The sequence below is a fragment of the Neopsephotus bourkii genome, unplaced genomic scaffold (genome assembly GCF_033783945.1).
Source record: "Neopsephotus bourkii isolate Nb327-2 ecotype Australia unplaced genomic scaffold, CSIRO-AGI_Nbou_v1 NB_1554, whole genome shotgun sequence".
NCBI classification, from domain to species: Eukaryota; Metazoa; Chordata; class Aves; order Psittaciformes; family Psittacidae; genus Neopsephotus; species Neopsephotus bourkii.
The window spans coordinates 41424-65740 of NW_026902030.1; the positions used below are offsets into that span (position 1 = coordinate 41424).

Here is a 24317-nt window from a genome sequence, read left to right on the forward strand (position 1 = left end):
TGCATGGGTAGCAAAATGTAAGTAGTATTGCAGTACATTATGGAAGGGCAAAATGTGTACGTTCTGTGCAGTCAGGCAGATTCCACAAAGTAGGCTTTTTCTTAAGGCTCTTCCAAGATTTTATTACAAAAATGTATTAATAATCACGACTAAACCATAGCTAAAACTGGAATTCTAATTTTTATGCTGCATGAAGGTCAAAAGAAATCTGTTAATAGCTTCTATAAGGGATACCCTGAACAAACAGCTTAATTTTTTTTCAGATACTGAATGAAACCCAGAAGCTTCAGCCATAATGTGGCTTTTTATTTTACTTTTTTTTTGTTTAGGTTTTTCAGAGTGAAGCATGTAATTTTATAATTATGGAAATGTTTCAGATTATTTCTTCAAAATAGTTGTTGGGTAATGTTTGGTTAGGTTGAATTCTCTATTTTTTTTCTGGTACTTTTACTGCCATACAAATGAAGAGGTCTTAGCCAGGAGTAAAGTGGAAAATTATGTACTGTTAATCGGTACTTAAAAGACAAGTCACTGCTTCAGTGAGCTTTTGGTCTGTGTTTACTTTTTGATGTGAGAAATTATGTTTTTTTTTATTTCTTGTACAGATCTTCAGTATTAAAACTTCTGTCATACTGATGCAGAAGATTGGAAAACATGCTTATAATTTATCATAAACATCTGCTTTATGATTGTAAAAAGTTGTTTTGAATAACTGTCCTTTTAATTTATAAATAATGAACAGAAATTTTCTAGTTTATTCCTCTCATAGCTTTTTTTTTTTTTCTTTTTTTTTCTCCTGATGACTCTTAGTATATTGTTTTTGGTGTGGAAAGCTAGCTTGACGTAGTAAGAGGAAATGGTGTAAGTTGGACGGTAAGATACCCGGTTTTTAAACTCTGAGAGTCTGATTAAGTTGCAGCTAAAAATGATCAGTAAATTTTAGCAGAAGGTGACATGTTTTATTAAAATGTGTTTTTACAAAGCAAGGAAATGCAGAGCAACCTACTTTTTTCTTCTTAATTACTAAAACACAGTTAGCAGCTAAATTCTTTCCTTCTTTCTTTTTGAATTGATTTATGCTATGCCCATGGCTGATTTGCATCCCCTTACACTAATGTAGCCAGTACTTCAGGATCAGGTAAATGAAATCACAGAAAGAGAGCTAAAACTCTGTTTTAAGCTTTTGAAATGCATTGTATATTTCATGAGCTGTATTCCCAGTATCAAATGTCATAGGTGCTTGTGGTGAGGGTTTGTACATATACAGGAACATAACTGAACATTGCAAAACTGTACAAGGTAACATTTTGACAATGGGTAACTTGATAATTTGCTTTGTATTAATCATCATGGTAACATGTAGATGATTAGATTTTGTTCACACATGGTGGTGCTTTCATGATAAATACAAATTACGTAGCTCTGCAATTTATCATGTTCCTTTCAGTGGATCATCTGCACCTAATTCAGAAATCTCTCTCATATGGGACATTATTTGAATACTTTACATCTGCGAGCAATGTAGAATGGCTACCCCTCTTAAATCATGCTGTTCTCCGAATACGAGAAACTACTGGCTCTCTTAATGGAAAAAAAACAGTAATGTTTTAGTGATCTGAGATGTGGATTAACTGTGTTAATTCTGGGATCAGTTGCATCAAAGATCTGATATCAGGGTGGAGATAGAACTTGAAACTGTTGGAAAGCTAGGAATCTCTCTTTTCAGTAACTGTACAGTGCTTACATTAATTCAGAAAGATCCCAAGACTTTTTTTTTTTCCTGTCATCATGTTATTATTTTAAAAAATATGGGGGGTTTTTTGGTAGTTTTTTTTGCCTTTTTCTTGATTTCAAAGGAGCATAAAAATATAAGTAAATTTGCACATGAACAGTATAATGCATGTGTCCAGACTGCTGTGCTTTGACTATGTGCTTTTGTACTTCATACTGTCAGAAGCTAGCGAAAAATCGTTTCATTCTGGATATATGGAGGGATATTGTGGTATATATTATTGCATAGCTTCAGAATTTCAGAATTCCTGATTTAAGCTATGCTTTCTGTATGATGCGAAGTAGTTTTTGAGCACTTCCTGTATGAATTTTGTTGTGACTCTTTCGTGCAATTAAAAAGCAGACTCTACCTTCAGAGCAGGTGTGCTTAGCCTTTATTATATTTCTTATGCCAACTGAGTAATAACTATTTGAGTAATAGCTATTTAAGCTACTGCCCATAAGGGGAGCAAAATTAAACTTTTAAAGATTATATAAATTTCTTGTGAAGACCATTTAAGGTCTCTAATGGGTGCTGGCTAGCTTTAACCACTATGCCCTAAATCTATTGGCAATAGATGGATAGGAAAAGTATGGTGAAAAAGAGCACCTTGATTTCTTAAGAAATCAAAAATTGATTGCTTTGTACCAGCAGAAGAGAGAATTTTGTGAAAATGGGGAACCATTTTAGTTCCAGAAGTTACTGAGATTACTTGTGGGCGACATAGCATTTTTCCTGAGTCTGGCTTTATCGGCCTTCACAGGGAAGGTAACATTTGCTGAATCCTAATTAGACCAGTGAATGGTCTCATTTAAGTCAAACTCAGATCGTATGGGAGGAATAAAACAGACCCTTACAAATACCATTGAGGTCTCTCATTTTAATAGTATTAGTCTGACTGTCTTAAATATGTTCATTGTCTTTCACTGGATTGCATGGAGTGTGGTGGTCGAAGCCCACAGATGTTTGTCTGTATCTGTCAGTAAGGAATTGTTCAGCTCCATTTTTGAGCTAGATGGCAAATTTTCCTTGAAAAATGTGCTCATTTTTCTTTGAAAGTGTGAAGCTTATTTTCTAATTTCTCTCCACTGTTTTGTGATGAAATAATATTTAAAGGTTATAGAACTGACAGCACTGAAGTGCTAAAGATAGTCCTCTGTTTCAGGTTCACTTTATTATGATCTTGAATGATCTTGGAATTTTTCTTATGCCGTAACCCCTGAATTTTGTCAGCCTTGACAAAGAAATCTGTCTGTTTTTGCTGGATGGTTAGTTTTGGAAAAAATAATCTTTAATAGAAAATACATCTGCCTGCTTTTGGTCTGTTTTTTTTTCCCCTCAATTCTATTTATCTGTTAACTTTTCTCAAAGATTTTTAAGTGTAAGCTTTTTTTTTTTGGTGTGTTCTATTATGGTGAATAAAAACTAACATGTTTGCTTTCCAATAATTGTCTCCTATATACATCACTTGTTATTATAAGAGCAGAAAGAAGGGATGCGACACAGGCAAACAAGATTGTGACAATGCTTGAATAGTCTTTCTCTACTATCTAAGCATTTTCCCCAATTTAGTGAAGAGTTTGTTGTCTGAATCAAAATTAGTGTTCAAAAATGCATGGATTCCTGGGGATTAATAAATTGAAACTTTTGCCTGTTGTAATTAAGAAGAATTTCTGTATGTAATTATGTTGTAGCTCGATGGTGCAGGGAGAGGGGAAATAACTGGGGTTTTGCTAAGGAGATGCATCTTGTGTTCTTGCTAAACCAGCATAACTTCTGGTGAACGAACTCTTACAGCCTTTGCATGGTTGTATGTTTTCATGCTGGAAGTGTTTCACATGTGGAGAACTGAAGTGGATATTATTTATGAAGGTTTGGGTTCAAAGCTTATTGTGAGGCAGACAGAGAGATCAGCAGTAATATAACCTTGGATTATTTTTCTTGGCCAAGTCCTAGCTGTCCCAGAGATTGTTTTCATGAGATACTTCTGTATTTATTGGTCTTCTAAAAGCATGAAGGAGTTGTTCCTTGATATATATATATATATATATTTTTTTTTTTTTTTTGTGAGTTCTGGGCTCCATTTAACACATGTTTCAGTATTATAAGCAACAAAGTATATTGGCAGAAAAGCACAGCTGGCCTTGATACAGTCAATGTGTGTATGGCTTGCCCTGGTAGAATAAAATAATCTCTCATGAGAAAAATAAGTTACCCAATAAGAGCATCATTTTGCAGATGCAAGTTTTACAGCAGGGTCTTCTGCCAGCACAGTTGTGTTGTTTAGGGACTGTTTTCTTGCCATCCTTCACCCGTGAAACAGTGGCAATGAAGGCTTGGTTTTTGTTGGGTTGGGAAGGTGAAGGGGGAGAAATGACCATCCTTCAGCTAATACAGTTTGGTATTGTGTATATTCAGCTATGTATTTCAGTTTCATGTTGTTACTTTGGCTTCAACAGACATTTATTCTCCTCAGGGAAAAACTGCTTGCTTCCTGAAGAATTCATGGGAAAAGTAATGTTGAGAAATTAAATGCTGAATTTTTTAATTCCTGTAATCTGCATGCTGTGGACCAAACTTGGTATGCATTGCCTGAAACCACAAGTAGCCCTACCATAAAAGTATTGGTGTCTGTATAGAACTTTTGTTTGCTTAAACACACCTTAGAAACCAAACTTCCACTTCACTATTTTTTATTTTTTTCTCCAGGTATTTTCTTTGTGGAAGTCTAAAACTGCATCAGGCATGAATTTTGTTGTAAAAAAATTTTAGGGAATTGGGAGTACAGAGCTTTTCCAGGAGAGCCTGGATTTCACAGGAAGTATATTTTTGGCCAGAGTACATTATAATTTGTGTAGAAAAGCAGTTAGTGGAGGGGAATGTGACTGTGGGGTGGAACTTTTAACTCATTCTGTTGGAGGAGCTTAGTAGCTGTCAGTCAGGGATTAGTTCTGATGTATTTTGAACAATCAGAAAACTACTAAAAGCTATTGTTTTCAAACTATAAATAATGTTAATAGAAAATGGTTCTCTTTAATTTTCAGTGCTGTATTCTGAAAATTTATCATAGGTCACAGTGATTGAGTTTTCCATGAGTGCCATCGCTCTTTTGTAACTCTGGCTTAATACTGTGGAATAGTAATATTGCTCTGCTTTTTACACAAGTCTCCACTGTCTACTTGTTACATATTGCAAATATTAAAAGGTCCTTTTGGATTTCTGTAATTTATTTGTCTTATTGAGTAAGCTGAAAATGGTGTCAGATGTTCATACTGCTTTTTCATGTCCATTTTGATGAATCTATTTATTACGTCTGTAATGAGTAGTACACATGGTTGGTTAGCCAAGTTATTGAACTTCATCAACCTTGGCTGAAATTCATAATGCATGTGAAACTTGTTGTAACTTGTAAGAAATTACATCTGGGGTAAAAGGTTCAATAATGATTACTACTTATAATGTAATCTTTTCATAAAGGATGGGATTGAGCTATATGCCTGTGTTGTACTTTCTGGTACAGGGAATAATGTAGTTGTAGAACAGAAAACTTCATATGTGGTGCTTACTTTCTTGTCTGTTACTTGAAAAGACTCTCAGTGGGCTGCTGCATAACTTGGTTGCTTTCTGTCTTCTGAAATATTTAATTTCATAAAGGTTTTTGTTATGTGATGCATATTTCATGGTCCAGAGATGAAAAGACCTGTATGATTCAGTCTATCTCACTGCAACACAGAACTTACTCATTGCCATCTTCTTGAGTCTTTGTGTTTTGAAAGCTAATTGTGCTGCAAGAGTTATATGAATAGTTTCATCTGTAAATTTATACTGGAGTTTTTTTAATGCTTATTTAATGGTGAGGACAGAATATTTTGATAAATATATACTGTTTTCTAGTGATAGTATCTTCTATCTACTATCTAGTTAGCTACTATCAATTCTAATTACAGCCTAAAGATGTGCGGTAATGGCCATGGTGTTTTTGACTTACCAGCAGAAGAGTTTATAGTGATTATACCCATGCTAAGCAGTAGGGTCACAAGAAGAAAGTATTTCAGTACCTTGTGTCCCTTTTAAACTCTCCATGCATGATTCTGTCAGGGATTTATAAGGTTTTGATGCTCAAATCTGAACAGTAAATTGCTATCAAGACAGAAGTGAAAGGAGGCAGGCAAGAACCTGGAAAGATAAAGATCAAAATCCTGTCCTGATTAACAGGAGTCTTGCTACTGTCTTCAAAATTAGTGAGGCCAGAATTTGGCTGAATTATAGAATAGGAGTAGTACTATGAAAAACAAATTGATTTTATATTCATCCTGAAGTCTAAGATGTGCAAACCTTTTTAAAAGACAGCATGTGACTTAAGAAAATAAATACATAAAATACCACATTCTTTTAATAATTCTCAAGGGAAGATCATCAAAAGCCAAAGTAGTTTTGTATTACATTATTTATTTTTTCTTTTAATTAATGATATCTGCAGTTCTTAGCTCTGTTATTGACCACACACTAAGTCTTATGCCTTCCTGTTGTTTTTATTTTTCTTCTGCTAGTGAAAGATTTGCTGCTTCTTCTTCCTTTGCTTCTATAGGCTTTTTAATATGCGAGATCTTTGTAGCCTCCTATTCAGCAATACAGCCTCAGTTTTTCTGTTGCTATAACACAGAATCATAGAATCATAGAATAGTCAGGGTTGGAAAGAACCTTAAGATCATATATACAGTTCCAACCCCGCTGCCATGGGCAGGGACACCTCCCACTAAACCATATCACCCAAGACCTCGTCCAGCCTGGCCTTGAACACTGCCAGGGATGGAGCATTCACAACCTCCCTGGGCAACCTATTCCACCACCGTAACAGGAAAGAATTTCCTCCTTATATCCAATCTAAACTTCCCCTGTTTAAGTCTGAACCCATTACCCATTGTCCTATAACTAAAGTCCCTAGTGAAGAGTACCTCTCCAGCACTCTTATAGCCCCCCTTCAGACACTGGAAGGCTGCTATGAGGTCTCCACACAGCCTTCTCTTGTCCAGGCTGAACAGCCCCAACTTTCTCAGCCTTGCTGTAGTTCTACATGGTGGCTTTTAGTCCTTTATCTGTTGCTTCAGAAAGCTCCCTACAAACTGTCTGTCTTCAGATCCGCATGGTTGTGTAGTACTACACGTTAAATTTCCTCTCCTTCATTAAAGTATAGTTGCCTTGGTCACTGTTTCAAAGTTCCTATTCTTAGTCAGTGTCTCCTTCATACTAAAAAACTAGTGAAGTTAGGTTTTCTGCCTGTTATCATAATTTTTGAGAGCAATAATACCCGTGTGAAAAAGGAATTGCCACAGTTCAGTATTGGATGTATTTATTAAGATCCTTTGATTGTACTGTGACTTGAGGCTCAGCAAAAGTGAATGCTGCTCAGAAACTTTTTAGTTTTCCAGGTTATGTTATCTTTGTAGAAAGTACATTTGCCTTATTATTCATTCTTTATATAAGCAGCTTTATCAGCACGTTCTCTATTGGCTTTGCTTTATTTTTGATATCTAAATTCAAGTTCATAAAATTTGTGGGGCATTTGCCTCTTGTGAATAGTAAAAATGCCTTTGTATAAAAATTATCCTTTTCTTTAAAAGCTTGTGAAGAGGATCTCTAATTCTCCTCTAATGTAACCAAATTGAAGAAAACAACTTTATATTGTGTATTCAAAGACCAAGGAACTGTGAAACATCCTGATTATGTTGTTCTTTTGCCATTAGCAAGCATAAGCAGCATTTCTCACTTCTATACTTTTTCATGTTACAGACATTATGCTACTAAAGATTTTGAGAAATTTGTGGGTAGCCTTATTTTGCTTATAGAGCAACATACAATTGTAGTAACTGACCTAAATTTACAGATTATGTCCATATTCCAGTTTAAAGTGGAAGATGGATTGTTCTGTTGCAGGATAAAAAGTATACTCCTCTGAAAGCTGTTCTAATTTGTTAGCAGAAGGAGTAATTAAAATATATTAAGAGCAGAAAATATGGCAACTTAGAAATTTGTAAAGAAAACTTTTCCAAAAAGTGCTTTATTTGTTTGGGTCTGTGTCCAGCTGCAAGCAGTTGCTGGGGTATAAATCTTATTCTTTTGGAAGCTTTTGTAACTCTGAAAATAAATTTGGACTATTTTGTGCCTAGGTAGGCAATGAGTACATAAAAATGTTAATGACCTACTTGGCAGCACACTTTTGGCATCCTGAGTGACTGAAGATTGTGATCTGTGAGAAACATCTATTGCTGTATCTCTTTCTGAATCTGATCTGTGGTCACAGGAATAGAGACCTAGACTTCCTGAATCTGTTCTTTTTATCTAGTATTTAAACATTTGTCTCATGCAAAGCAAAAAGTTATGTATCTAGAATGTAAGGCAGAGATAGGCTTCATAATAGTTCATGATGTAATTTGATGAATTAATAACCCTTACTAGACTTCATGCACGCAAACTAAGATTTGGTCTGTAAGTGGGAACTTGTCACAAGCAGGGTAGACTGAATATGAGATCAGGAGCTGTACAGGCTAGTTTATAGAATCATAGAATAGTTAGGGTTGGAAAGGACCTTAAGATCATCTAGTTCCAACCCCCGTGCCATGGGCAGGGACACCTCACACTAAGCCATCTAACCCAAGGCTTTGTCCAGCCTGGCCTTGAAAACTGCCAGGGATGGAGCACTCACAGCCTCCCTGGGCAACCCATTTGAATGCCTCACCACCCTAACAGGAAAGAATTTCCCCCTTATATCCAATATAAATTTCCCCTGTTTAAGTTATAACCCGTTGCCCCTTGTCCTATCTCTACAGTCCCTGATGAAGGGTCCCTCCCCAGCATCCCTATAGCCCCCCTTCAGATACTGGAAGGATGCTATGAGGTCTCCCGCAGCCTTCTGTTCTCCAGGCTGCACAGCCCCAACTTTCTCAGCCTGTCTTCATATGGGAGGTATGGTTGTGAGTGAACTCAGAACACCAGATTCTGAGTATCAGAAGTAATGCTTTTACCTAATTCACAGTAATGTTGCAAATTGTGACTCAAGATTAGTACAATATCAGCACAAACCCAGTACATTTTAGAAACCATTTAGAAAGCTTGTTCACCTGGCAGTTTTTCCTGTTTTGCAGACCTAAAGTTTTGTAGATGTTTTCATTTTTGGGTTTAACATCCTCTACCCCAAATTGACAAGGTCTAACTTCTAGGATGCTGAAAAAAAAAAAAAAGTACAAAAGGTATAGCTGTAATTAGTCATTTGTTTTAGAAGACTGTTGTCACTAAGCTTTTGGGTGGGTTGCTGGTGTCCCAGGTCCTAGCAGGTCAACCTTAAATATCATCTAAAAAAATATACACAAATTCTGGTGTGAGAAGATGCACAATAAGTTTTTGCGACCTTCTTGAAAGTACAGCAGAGAGGTCTTTGATTTTATTTTTAGTTTTTGTTTATTTTTTTTTTCTCTTGGCTTTACATTATAATTTAATTATTTATAATTCTTGCTTGTTTTCCACTCTTCTTGCTTTTTTGTATAGACACTTTTTGTTAATGCTGTTCTTATTCTTCATCTTTTGTTTCAGAACTCCATCTCCTGCCTTACTTTGTATGTCGGAACCACATGATGGATCATTTGAGTTATATAGCAGCATCCCATCTCCCTCTCTCTTCCATAGTTTAAAGTACGCCCAAATGGTTTGCCAGTTTTGAACCTTAGGAGGTTGGTACTCTCCTGAATACCATCTAATCCAGAAAAATCTAGAATTTGAGGTAGCCAAGAACTGTATAAATTCTCAGACATTCAGGTCTTGCTATCTTGCCCTTTCCTGGCTGTCTTTTGTCTACTATTTTTACTTGCTTGGACTAGAAACAACAATGAACTCCATCTTCCCTGTATCCAGTGCTTTTCATGGGATCCTGAAATGACTCAGTTGTTAAAATCTTCCTTTGCTGCTTAACTAAACAGAATTGTCTTATGTTCCCCAAGACAAAGGTGAGTGGTGAATGCCAGAAATCAAGTAGCGTTTGGCTTTTCCATTTGCTCCTCTGTTCCTTTCCCCCATAACACAAACTGTGAGCTCTTTAGAATGGGACTAAGCTGTCTGTTTGGTTCTTTAAGATATCTTTTTTTGTAATCTAAATTGTGAGCTGTTTAGGACAGAACCTTGTTTCATTATTTATCTGTAAAGTATCTAGTATATGTTTTAAAATCTTTCACTGGTTGTATAACTGATAATAAATAAAAATCAAGTTTATTTTAAGAAAAAAATTGGTCCGATTTATCTTGTGCTTTCTTGGTATCTTTATGTAACACTGTATTTCTGATGAAAAAACTTACAGATTAAAGCTTGGAGGATCTAGCACTTTAGCTGACAGCACAGTATGTCTTTTAATTATTCTGCCTTGGATGAGGGATTCCTCTTTATTAAATTTACTTCTTTTATTAACATTGCACTGTTGTACTTGCCAAAAGGAGATTCAAAACATGCAACTAATTGTTTTGTTATGTTTAATTAGGGCTCAGCTCAGCAGTACAGAAACCTATGATACTGTTGGCTTACAGAAGAATAGAAGTGTACTTGAAAAGAGACAACTTCTGTCTTTTTTTTTCTCCATTTTTGCTTTGGTAGGAAAAGCTGTTGTGTTGCCTAAAGCTACTGCTGATACAAAGAATAGCTTTAGAGAAGGAGAGTTCGCCAACCCTGTTTCTCTGAACTTGGAACTCTTTTTTTCTTTTTAAATTCTGATTAAGAGAGGGAAAAAAAAAAAAGCCTGTGGGAGACAGTTAAAGATAAATTTTAAATTATCTGGCATTTTTTCTGGTCACTTGAGTAAGCTTGTCTAAGAAGATGTGTTAAAAATAGCAACAATGGTGGGGAAGCCCCAAAGTTTTGGGGCTTATGTAAAAAAAAAAAAAAAAAGCCTCTCAAAACAGCTTTTGATACCTAGTTGATACGGAATATCTGATCAGACTTTTTAAAACCCAATTATGCATGTTCCCAACATTGGCACTTTTCCAGAACACAAACCCTTCAATACTATGTAGATTTGTGAGAAACTCAAATCTCTTTAATGGTGGTCTTTTGTACTCTCTACTGGTGTTAGGTAAACCCTTAATGAGCTTTTGTGTGTGTGTGACTAAGTTTTGTTGGCACTGCTTCTCATCAGCTTGCCTCAGCTTTGCTGTAAAATAGCGATGAGGCTACAGTTGCATGCACAAAAATGTAACTTATTTCCTTAATAATGTATTCAAGTAATGGTACAAGTAGAATGACTTTATTTAGACAAGTAAACAACAACAACAACAACAAAATTAGTTAGCCCATAGTGACTAAACATTCAGGAATGGTTACTTACTGGGATATAGTGTGCCCTAAATGTCATGTCAGATTTGACTGCTGAGATCTGGTCTAGATTTCGCTGAGATGCCGCTTTGATGTTGACTTACATTGGGCAGATTTATTGTTTTCTGCTACTCTAGATTTCAGTTAAATGTTTATTTTGGAAGTGTTTATTTTGCAATAAAAATAGGAGTAATGTATTAAAGTATTTTGTTAGACTATAGTTACGTTATCCATTATGAATTTAAGAATATGCAGTTCTTAATAGAGTAATTTAGGGGGGTTTACTAAAATTAGGAATATGAGTCACACTGAAAAGGGTTCTGCTCATTTTAAGACCAAGTTGCTAACTCAGGTTTCTTTTAAAATGTATCTAGTCTTTTTGTTTGACTTGATAAAAATACATGTAGATGCACTTTTAGATGGAGAAGTTATTTTTATTTAAAAACTCTGAAATAGTATGCCAAATTGCTTCATATTCTGATGCCTATCTTCCCCCATGATATGTTATCTCTTACGAAAGAAAAAAATACACAAACAGAAAAATAAACTCTAATAAATTTTCCTTAAACATTAAATAATAAAGCCAAATGCTAAATTCTGATACATATTTTAACTACAGAAATTGCTTTGTGTTAGGAAAACTGGCTGACTTCCTTGCAAGAAGCCACACTGTCATTTTTAAAGACAATAAGAAAACCCCCACACATTATTCTGTGCTTGAAGGAACACTTATGGAAAGTTCAGAGTAAATTTCAGTTGCAGTTTCCATGCCAAAATACTGCTACTAGTGTTAATTTCTGCAAAGGATTTTAGTATTGCTAAAATATCACACTGATAATGCCCATTGGATTTATTTATAAAAATATTCAGGAAAAATTTGTTTGGGATTTGACAGGATCATGATCCTTGCATTTGATAGATGATGAAAGGCAAGGCGAAACACGAAGGCTGAGACTTTTTTTTTTTTTCTTTTTCCTCCTCTGAAAGGAGCATATATTGGTTAAACAGAGTTTTGAGATTAGTTGTAATGGAAGCTGCATGGCTGAATAATTTTTGACTGGGAGTTTTGGTCACGATGTGCATCCAATGCAAGCAGTAGATATGAAAGACAAAACTGGGATTTCATTGAAAATTCATTTCTCATCTCTGATTCTCCTTCTCTTCCCTCCACTTTAACCTCTGGCCACTGTTTGTCTGTTCAAGATCCATCTAACTTATTTAAAACCACAGGTTTTCAGGTTAGCCATTTCCATGTATTTTAGGGGCAGATATGTAATGATTGTTGGGAATTGTCTTTGCACAACTAAACCAAGGTCTTATCATAGGACATGAAAAGTAGCTTGGCTCTGTCTTCAAGATGCCGTATCTCACAGTAGTGTTCATTCCAGACTGGAACCCTTAGCTGTTACTGAAATATTTCTACTAGATGGTAGCACCTGTGCAACAAAAAGGATAGGAAATGGGTGCTTGAATCTACTGCTGCACTGCGCCTTTTTTAGCTTGTAGCTGAGATAATTATCAGTATTAGGTTCCAACTAAGCAGAAAGGACTGAAGTCCAAGCTTTCTTTGTGTCTTTTGTACCTGTATTTTAAAGTGAGCTGGTGGGCATCTTGGGTAGTAAAACTAGAGTAGATACCAGATCTGACTTCAACTAGTCACGGCATATTTGTAATGTATATGCCTACACATAGTGACTGTTCTGTATGTTTGCTTGTTTGCAGCATCTTCACTTCTGAATTAACTTTCTTTGCCTCCTGGGATGTATTTTAAATTTTTTTAGAGGAACAGTAAGTCACAGATGTTTATAATCCCATCACTTTAAGGGTGTTTATTTGTATTTTTTCAGTGTTGTGCTCCCTTCAGATGGAACAAGTAGTTTGACTTTTGTCAGTGACAATGGCAATGCACTTATTGTTAAGAATAACTGAGTTATTCTACCGCCTTGCCCAGACAGTATGTTACAAAGAAGTGTAATGGGTGCAGATTTTTAAAGTTGGTTAGATGGGAAACAGAACCAGTGCATTAGTCATCCTGTTTCATTTTGGTTGGCTTTTTCTGTGGTTGCTGGCTCCAAGAAAAACACTCTTGTCCAATTTACACACAAAGGGAAAGGCAGGATGTATCTTCCCTATAGCATCAAACTTTTCAATGAAAAATATCAGTATGTGTCATTGCCATGTGCCTGCAAACACACAGAAACAAAGGCAGCATTAGGATTTCGTGCAAATTGCTCACTTTAAACTTAGGCTTGTAAAAATATTTTGGTAATTTATTTGCTTGTAAACATGCATAGGGAGCAACTTGAATAATGCGTCTGTAAGATTTTATTCTAAATATCCACCTTGAAGTGGGGTGCTTGTGGCTAAGCAGTCCTGATACAGAATGCATCATGCTTTTGGGGCTCTGGGAAGTATGAATTTGTCAATAATGTGATATTTTGCATGTGCTTGCAATCACTCAATGTGAAAGATCTGTTGGATGTTGTATCTTTAAGCCACCAATACAGGAAAGGGTCTTTGTTGCAGAAAATTCTTTCCTAAATCACACATAATCATTGCAGTATTTCAACCTGAAAAGAAGCTTACGTAACTATGAATTCTTCACTTTATCTTTAGCACGTTTGAATCTGCTTTACTCATTTTCTGAGGAAGTGTTGAATAAGATCTGATTCATTGTCACTGATGTTTAGGTCTTCTAAGTTGAAATAAATCTACTGATGTCTAGGAGACAAGTCTCTCTTCCATTTATATGTGGTTCTCTTGGGTCCCCAAAATCAAAACCCACCTAATCTGTTCACTGAGATGCAGCACTTGGAATGAGAGTCTATTTTGGATTATAAATATGATTTGTTGCAAGTTCTTGAATGTTTAACCTTTTCACAACTCTCCTCTTTAGTAAAACTGGATATAAATCACACTTCATATAGATTACATGTGGCATTTTAAAAAAAACCCTATTGTATATTGTGTCAGGGTTTTTTTTTATTTCCTTGCTTTTTAGCTGAGACTGAAGTTTACTTTTGATGCAGGAAAAATGTACAGTTTTGTTTTCAAAGCAAAGGGTGTTTGAAGAGAATAACATCTTGTACCTGGAAAAATATTTTTGCAACACTTATTACTTCTGCATTAAAAAGAAAAAAAAAGAAGTGAGATTTGGATGAAGACCAGATGTTGCAGATGAGCTTTCTGATGGTTGAGTAAAACTTGTTATTAGAATGTTAAGGGTTTAAAAAATTGTGTACATACTGGCCTCTGATGGCTTAAAACTGCCAAGGTCTCTGCTGGTTCTGTGCATGCCATAGGTTTTCTAGGTAACGTGCTGGATGTGTGTTACAGAAACACACTGAACAAACAGTGAGAATATTTCGCTTCTCCCAAAAATCTTAATCCAAAGTAAAATTGAAGTGCTGTATGTTGGCCTATGCTTAGTTCAAGAAGTATCTGAGAAGTAGTTTGTTTTTTTCTGGAAAGAACTCAGACAAGGAGACCAAAACTCCAAGAAAAAGTAGCATCCTTCTTTTTACACTCCTTTATATCACTTCTCCCTGGAAGAAGGAGTTCTTTTAACATGTTTATACACTACCAGAGTTTAAATGCAAACTCCTGAACTACTGGCTATACTGCCCTTGAGTGAAAGAGGCCAGAAAGGATTTTTTTTCATTTAAATTTAGTGCCAAAAATGTTTTAATTAAGGTTTCATGTTTTCTGGATTGCAGAATTAATTAAAATAGCTGTTGCTTTTACTTTATGAAGGTTATATAAAATTATTGATTCTTCCCAAGAAGAACCAAATTATACAGATAAACAATTTCCTATTAATTGGAAGTTAGATTTTTACTTGCAATATCATAATACCATACATGGGAAAGAAATGGGTATTCCAACTAGTTTATCAAAGAATGATTTTGTGTCTCTTACCCATTTTTATATTAAAAGAAAATATAAAGATTAAAAAAACCCAAGCAGATCTAGTCTGAAAATTAACACACTTCACTCTGCAAATGGGACATCTAAGAACCCAGTAGATGTTTGCAGCAATTCAGAAAGCAACATGGAAGTTTGAGAACAGTGTAGTGGGGGGGAAAGAAAAGCCTAAACACAGCTGTAAAATTAGGACACACTGGTCATATTATATTGTGTGTGAAAAGCCAGAAATACGTAACACAAGCAGGCCAATACTTTTCCCTTCCAATTTCACTTACCTGATCTTGCTGTTCTTACTGTTATGGAAAGGAAGGTTTTCTTCTGGACTGTTTTAGTTTACATTCAAACTGTGACATAGGGCTTAAGGAAGGCTGGACTCATGACAGCCTTAAATCATTCCTCAATCACGTCTAAAGATGTTTTAGAATCTCAGGGCCTCCAGAGCTCTTCTATCAGTGGAGAGAAAGATAGAAATTACTTTGAAGAAACTAAACATAAAAAACCTCTAAATGTAAAGAAACCCTGTAGGCTTTTACATTGAGGACTGAGCTGTTACAAAGAAAGATACATCACTGCTTAAAATGTGTTATAAATGACAGATCCAAAGTGTCCTGGAGTGTTTGGGAGAAGGTAGAGAAGATGAAGCAAACTTGCTATTGTCTGAATTATTTTTGAGTTTCTTCTTGTGGATTCACACTTTCCTATATTTGAAATAAAAGTGTTTTAAAACATTTAAATGCTTGATGCAAATTCTTTACAAAATGTTCCCCAATGATAATTAACTGTATGCAACTTTATTTAAACAAGAAATCACTGAATTACTTTTCCACTTGGTGAATCCTTTTGTTTTATAGAGAAGGTTGCACTGTTTCACAGAGCCATATACTCATCTGGAATGTGTTGACACAATGTAGTTGGCATTAATTGAACGATGCTACCTGCTTGTTAATTGAGACAGTTAGCTGAAAATCTGCCCCAAAATTCAGTGACAGAAGTCGACTGTAGATAGAAAAGAATGTGAGAATATTGAGCTGGAGAGTCATCACAGAAGGTGGAGAATGGAACTGAGTGCTGATTCCTGAGTCTGTATGAAAATCATGGTGGAAGTAAAGGGCTGGAGGGTTTTAAATGTCTGTAGCAAATCCCATGTGCTTATAGCTCTCTTGTTAGTTCTGCTATCAGTCTTTTGGGTTAGCTGCTGCTGTAGAGAGCTATGCCATCATTTTTATCCTCATGTATCCCTTATACTTAACACAGGATTTTCACTTTTGAGTGTCAGATTAGAGCTCATTCAGCTGTAATCAGTAGCCAGTCTTAGGACAGTCTTGTCTGTCAAGATTTCCAGGGATATCAGTTGAGATTTATTTTAGTTTTCTAAAGCTATTTTATTTTTTTCAAATTATATTATGTGGAGTATTTAAATGCACTATGATTGTACATTATTGAAGTGTTGCTTTGTCACATTTGGGAGAAGTATTTATCTTGCTCTTCATAATTGGCCGTCCTTGATGTTCAAGTATGTTAACCCCTGTTGTTTTTCTAATGTAGCTGTTTCTACTTTAAAAGCAAAACAAAACACAACTAGTATACAACATTTGATTTTTCTATAAGAAGTTACTCAAGTTTTGCATCTATATTTGAGCTCCTTACTTTGAAATCTGGCAAGTGAAGCACAGAACAATAATGCTTTGGGGCTGGGCCCAGTTTCCTTCGTCTGTATAGGCCTTTTGCCATCAGTTGTGGCTGGACAGAATGTGAGGGTCAGAAGTTCTTGTCAGTAGCTTGTGCTGTCTTACCTGGGTCAAACAGCTCTGCAGCTGCAGTAGCCTGGCACTACTGCAGGTGCAGGAAAACATTCACCACTGGAGGGATATGATTGTTTCCTGGAAAAGAAACTAGGATCATTGCTGTTAATGTTCCTTCATTGTGAAAGGGCTGTGTCGCTGTAAGAACACATTGGTGACAGCAGGCTCAGACTAAATGAAGTTTTAAGGAAATTTTAGGTTTAGGTCCACAGAGAGTTGCTTTTATGGGTAGAATTAAGGTTGCTGTGGCTCCTTAATTATGCATGTCCCTAACATAGTTATTCACATTTCTCTATTTAACAGTTTTACTGTAGTTTGGGTGTTTATGATGTTTGTGGTTCTACTTTGGTGTATGAAACTGCATTCAGTGTGGATTTTGATTCAATGTAGTTTTACAGACAGGCAAGGCTTTTCTTTACAGTGTTTAAATAGTTTTGTACTTTTAAATACTCAATCTTTGTATTAGGCTGAGATTTTAAATTGACTATGTATTGAAAACATAGCTACATTTTGCTGAAGAACAAGCTTTGGCAAGCTTAATTTAACACAGTGAATCTGTTAAAGCTTTCCATCCTCACAGAATCTTTTCTTCTTTTAGAGAGGTGACACTGGGGAGGAAAGAAGTGTCAATTTTTGCACAAGAAACAAAGAGCTGAAGTTGTAACGAGACTTGAATGCTGAGGGCTTCCAGGTGTTCCAGTTAGAAGCTGCATTGTTGAAAGCTCCTGCAGAGTAGTTTCTTAAACTGTAAAGGCATTTAATTGTGCTGCTTAATGAGAATTTTCATGTCCGTAAAGATTTATTTTAAGGACATACATAAAAATGCCACAGTCCTGCGAGCTAGCAAGTTGGTAGGTGGTTCATGCTTAAACCTGTGAGCTCTGTGAAGAAGACATTGTGTTACTACTTGTTGATATTTTTTATCTGGTAGATAGTCTGAGGCAAAAGATGCATTATAAATTGTGCTCTACACAATGATCGATCAAATAGAATTAGTTATACCTGTAGCTAGTAATTCAGTCATGGAATTAGAACCTTTGTGAGGTTTATGGTACCTGGATTTGTTTTCCTTATTTTGTGTAAATCTGGCTGTCCTAAGTACAATGCATCATTGTTCACAAACGAGTCTGCAGTTTAAAGTATGTCTGATGGGAAAGCACATCAGCACTTGACCTCTGGCAATATTTTGAGTGGAGGGATGGACTGCTGCTTAAAAATCCTCTGAAAAGAGTTTTCGTTTTAAGCACATAATTTCATTGAAAGATCTAGAACATGTCTGCCTAAGGGTGAAGACTCATCCTTTGGATAGACCAGAAAAGAGTGAATACATCCTAAAGAGCAATGTTTAATACTGATCTCCAAGTTTGCAGGGAAAAATCAAGGTGGTATTAAAATTAACTACATTTGCAGCATTTAAGGGAGTTAAATTTGAATCTTTCTCTAGTTTATAATGAGAATCTAGTAATTAACAGTAAACGAATGGCATGGAATTTATTATTTTGCACAGTTTAACATGGGGTGGAGTTAGCAAAACATCATCACGTTTAGCTAATTAAACTGGCCATCAGCTCTAGATCTTTGTATAACAATAGAAAAACTGTAATCCCAGGCATTCCAGCTAGCTGTTAGTAGTATGGCAAGCTGGTCAAAATAAGTGTATTTTTTTTGTGCAGAACAGGAAGCATGCCACTAGCTAATAGTACTGTGGTACAACGTGTCTTACATTAGTTACATAAAAAGTTTTAGTTAAATACACTTAAAGTGGAATTAGAAACAGTGGAAATCGTCACATGTGCTGTAGCTGAATTCATGTACATGCAGTGAATTACCCGAGTAATTAAAGTTGCTCAATGACAATGAATAGCTTTAAAAGAAATACAAGGAAATTGCTTGGACTTAAATACCATAAGTATGTAATTGCAGAAAGTGGTATAAATTCGTCTTAGTGTCTGTTGTTTCCATAATGTAAGTTATATCTTGTGCTGTAACTGAATTTTGTTGCTCCAGGGTGTTTTGGAAGTGAGACAGGGGAATAGGCTTTTTTGGTAAACAATTTTTAGAAAGAAAACATGAACAATGTCAGAAAACTGAAAACATATACCTCCTCTCTTTCACTTCTTCATGTGCTCAGATTGCTGGGCATTTCAGTTGGATCCTTCATTTTCTAGTTTAAGCTTGTCTAATTGGAACTCATTAAAGATATGTTATGCCTCTTTCAGCTAGATGGAAATTTCTGTCATCGTTACAGTTCTCCATGGAGATGAGCACCCAGTGATACTCTTGAATACACCAGAACTACGTAGTAGCTCACCCTGATAGAAACCCAGTTTCTGGCTCAGTTCTCTGCACTTTATGTGCATTCTGCACTTCCAAGAACTCATCATCTCCTGGTGTAGGTTCTCACCGATTTTTTCCAATTAAATGAAGTTTACCTTGGACTGACTTCTGTACAGCTTTTCATTAATTAATTGGACAGTGAAACAGAGTATGCTCACAAAGCTTGCAGATGATGCCAAGGTAGAAAAAGCTGCAGATCTTGGTGGACAGTTTCATAATTTGAGCTGATCTCATTAAATTGCAGTAGAGTTCCAAATTAACTAACTGAAATTAGTCTGAAGTCTCCTTTTAGGAAGGAGAAATTAAGTGCTCAAATGCAGAATGGGAAAGAAATTATTAACAGTATTGCATAAAAAGGTTGTGTACAGTTGCTTAGAAATTCACTGTGAAACTTTGTTCTATGGATGAAAGAAAAAACCCGGGGATATAGATTCATCTTCCACTTTAATTGCAGCAAAGTGTGAACTGTCTGTCTGTTTGTTTCAGATTTGGAAAGAATGTGCTTGCAGATTAAGTCATATCAGTGAGTTATGCAAAAGGGAATTTTTCATGGATCATTTTTTCTCTCTTCTGCGACCTGTTTAACCCCATGATACTGTAACCAATATATTGAAGCTGCATGATATCTGATTGATTATTCATAATGAGAACAATTGTGAAAAAGTTGTCCTTCATATATCAGTTGATAATGGGACAAAAAACCAAGCTGATTTTGCACAGTTAATTTAAGCAAGGATTTTGAAATGTGTGGGTAATAAAACATACATGTGGATTACAGATTTTCTTAGGTAGAATCTCATTTTCTAAGGATGAACATGACAACCCCGTCCTGTGTGTGGTTTAATACTTGGTCATTAACTTCTGGTCCCCAGTTTTGCACAGCAGTGTTCTACTGATGGGGTGGTGTTTGGATCAGAAAAGCAGTAGTAACCTCCATATTATTTTGATACCCCATCAACACATTCGTTTGGGTGGTTCTCCTGCTGCAGGTGGTCTTCAGATTGATGAATCAAAGGTTAACTGTGCATCTAAAAAGCCCAGAGCTCAATTTTAGAATACTCTATTAATTTCAGTGTGATATTGCCGTGTATAATAGTTCTGCATTCTCATCGTATGGCCTATTCTTCATAGGTAAGGAGTAAGTATAATCCTGCTCTTCTAACCACTGAAGTCAGCAAGGCAGGGTAATCGAGTCTGCTTTTTGAAGATCCCAGATCTGTTTTGCACAAAATACATACAATTATTGCCCCAAAACCTCCTTCAGTTGAGGTGTCTACCTTTTTTCACATGTGCTCTTAAAAGCTGGGGCCAGGTGACTGTCAAACAGGCAGTCAGACTGCAGGTAGCGTTAGTGTACTTAAGTGTCTGGCTTACCTATTCAGGTAAATTTGCAGCTATGTTTTGTAACTGGGATGTATTTATGACTAGGAAAATATTTTGTCATAGGTTTTGAAACTGCCAAGTCTCTCGCACTGCATGGGGCATATGTTATCCTGGCCTGCAGAAATATGTCAAGAGGCAATGATGCTGTACAACGTATTCTCCTGGAATGGGTAAGTGAATGTATATAGTGTCCAGCAGTAAGCTGTGTTTTATAAGACATGAAGTCTTTTGTGTAGTGAAAGAGATATTACATTGCCATTCAAGAATCTAAGGAAGAAGGCATTTTTCTTATTTTATAGTAGCGTGTTCAGTCAGTGGTATATCAATGATAAAGATTTTTCATTTTGTATGGCCATATTGGACTGTAAGGCTTCACATGTTGTTATCCATGCTACATACAGATGCTTCGTAAAGGTGGAAATGCTTGAAAGAACCACTGAGGCATGGTTCATAGTTCTTAGGGCAGGAATTTCCAGAAACAAATTGTGTAACTAACTGAAGGAGAATGTACACAGTCAGATACCAAAGACAGCCACTGGCTGCCCATAGGTATCACACTATGGCAGATTTCAGATCATTCTTAGACTTTTAAAAACCAAGGGTGTTTACCTCCTTTCCTAGTCCATCAGGCCCAACAGCACTGCCATGCGGTCTGCCTCAACATTATTTTTCCCTTCCCATTTCTTATCTTTCATTTATCTTTCAATTTTTTATGTAAATAATAGCTCTTCAGTACTGTCTATTCCTTTGTTTCTTTGACTTCTAACTTCCCCTTCTTTTTTGAGGGGGGAGAATCTTCTAATGCCCTTATTAAAAATTATTCAGTGCTCTAAATTTATTCCTCCCACATTTACTTACTAGTAAGATTGCAGGCTACTTTTGTCTGAGCTTGCTATGACTGCTGACTTCCAGGATATGATCTGTTGACACAGTCCTCTACACTTTACTTGGATAATAAATTGAAGGGTCAGATTCTCAGAATTTTATTTCTTTCCTGCTAAAATTAGTGATGAGTATTTTAGCTTTATTTCCTAAGCTCTGAAAATACTTCATCTGTTTTTGGATGATATGGGAGAGCACTCTGTAGTATTAGAATTTACACATAAGTAGTCTACAGATAATTATAATATTTATTAGGACAAAACAAGCAGCACTTACTTACAAGTAACTATTGCCAAAGAAGTGATGCGTGTAATATTGCTAATTTTTGTAACCACAAGTTTTTTCGATAAAGTATTTGAATTTAGGCCTCCTTCTCTTGCATAGATGATATTAATGATTTACATTAAAGAATTGAGAGGAGAAAATATCTTCCTTTCCCCTTCAATACTTCACATAAAAGCTTTATTTTTTTTTTTTTTTTTAATTTCAGTAGTGTGGGGTTCCAAGAGAATTCCAACAGCGGCAAGCATAGTGTGTGTTGCTTAAACATCATCTATCTATCTGTGTGATATCTGGTGATATTCTGTCTTTTGAATTTAGTAGCCGCAGTCCAGCTAAGTATGGCTGTAGAGAATGTTTTAAATGTAACTAAAATAAAGCTGGTACTGAGTACCTTTTATTTGGAAAAAACCCAACCCATTACCTCCTGAATTCTAAGCATATGTCTGAGCACTTAGAAGGCATAGGAGTTCAGGAGTACTTGTTTTAATGCCTATATTATCTCACCAAAAGTTAATGAATTGTTAATTGAGTAAAGATCACTGAAGGTCAAGTTACTTCAGAAACATTACATTTATTTACTAACAGTTTTCATACTCTAATTGTTCAGAAAAGAATTTCATCTGTAAACTGGGTAGCTGGAAAACCTTCAATGCATCTTTGTAATGGCTTTGTTGTTGTTTATTGAGAGGGACTAATTAACTTTGATTATTGCACTAATATTATGGCACTTTGACAGTCCCTCAGATTTATGACTCTGGGAAAATAAACAAATGAAATGCAGGTGCTGGAGCAGAAAGAATAAGTTATTACTGAACTTTAATTACTTGGAGTGTGTAACCAGGAGAGAATTAGTTGATGAATTACAAGAGGCTTAAAATTTACATCAAACTGTAAGCAATCCTAAGGAAAACAAACACAAAAACCTGCCCCAAAGTCAGTTTCTGAAAACAAAGAGACAAAGATTAATTTAATTGATACTATTATTAAAATATTGATATAAAATATTAATTTTTGGCTTATAGGTGTAACTACAAAGCAGGAAGTTGTTACTTGAAAATTCTTTCCTAAAATGCGTTTAAGAAAAGTGAGCAGTCTCTGCATACGGTTCATCTGAATTCTTCATCTGCATCTGCAGCTATCCTGCTATAAAGAGCTTTAAAACATCCACAGTATTTTGTCTCCTTTATTCCTAGCAAAAGCAAAATTATTAGAGGAAATGGGTTTACCTTTGAATTTGGAACCAGTTTTTTTATAATCTTTTAAATTATAGCTGTTTAGGATGTAGTCTTAGCCTCATGTTTATGTTATTCAGGTAGGGTTTTTTTTTTGGCAACAGTTGCGCTCCTGCTCCTACTTGCTTTATGTTTTCTTGTAAATTTTTGAGATTAGGTCTCTAAACTGGACTATCAATACTGTCTTCCTCCAGGATTTTGAGGTAGAAATTCAGTAAACATGTTCCTACTCTTCAACTGAATGTCCAAAGCCCGTTTCTTCTTCTTTGTGTGAACTGTACATTTATAACTAAAAAAAAATTTGCCATATAGTATCCTAGTGTATTTACATGTCATAAATGTACTGTGCCATAAATAAAATTGGTAGTCCTATGATAATGTGTATATTACTAAAAGCAGTGTTTATCCTTCACTGACTTTTCTGTGGGACAAAATACTCTGCCTTGAGTATTTAAACATTAGTACTCAAGGTTTAAAAACCTCAGTAGTCAAGGTTTAAATGCTGGATAAAGGATATTTCCTGTTTCATTGTTTTTGTTGTCAGATGCAAAAGAGACTTCCGCTTATTTTGCAAGAAGACTAATAAAATGTATAAAGAAACAGCTGTTATTATTTCAAGTTTTGATACACTTATCTAATTGATGGTTTGTAATAAGTAAAGGCTGAAATATATACAGAAAAAAAATGTAAGTCTTAAACAAACCCCAACCACCACTGCCAAACCACAACAAAACAGAAAAGTCCCCCAGATGAATCCTACTGTAATGCAGCATTTAAGAGTACTTGGAAAAGCCATCTGGCTTGTTTCCTTACTGAATCTATTTTATGGAATCATAGAACAGTTTGGGCTGGAAAGGACTCTAAGAACATCTAGTTCCAATGCTCCTGTCCAGGCAGGGACACCTTCCACTAGACTAGGTTGCTCCAATCCCCATCCAAGTTGGCCTTGAAGACTGACAGGGGTGGGGCAGCCACAGCTTCTCTGGGCACCATGTGCCAGTGCCTCACCACCCTCATAGAGAAGAACTTCTTCCTTGTATCTAACCTGAACTTCCCCTGTTTAAGTTTGAACCTGTTACCCCTTGTCCTATCACTACAGTCCCTAAGGAAGAGTCCACACCAGCATCCTTATAGGGCCCCTTCAGATACTGGAAGGCTGCTCTGAGGTCTCCATGCAGTCTTCTTGTCTCCAGGTTGAAAAGCCCCAACTTGCTCAGCCTGTCTTCATGTGGGGAGTGTTTCAGCCCCTGATTATCCTCATGGCCCTCCTCTGGGGCCACCATTTTATAAGGACAAAATGGGACAGCTAAATGGAAAAACACAAATGCTAAGATCTTGAGAAAACAGAGGGGA

General features: G+C 35.9%; 1 protein-coding gene across 2 annotated transcripts in view; it reads left to right on the forward strand.

The window, feature by feature from the left end:
- LOC133221789 (WW domain-containing oxidoreductase) overlaps positions 1 to 21228 on the forward strand; it is a 31241-nt gene extending 10013 nt beyond the window's left edge. The window contains exon 5 of one of the 2 annotated variants that reach the window (XM_061370960.1): positions 20632 to 21228. In XM_061370960.1, coding sequence (XP_061226944.1) covers positions 20632 to 20756 — 125 coding nt within the window. In that variant the 3' untranslated portion in view covers positions 20757 to 21228. Of the gene's footprint in view, positions 1 to 9358; positions 9770 to 20631 lie in introns of those variants that run through there. The other variant, XM_061370961.1, reaches the window with a different exon arrangement.
- Positions 21229 to 24317: the final 3089 nt, after the last annotated feature.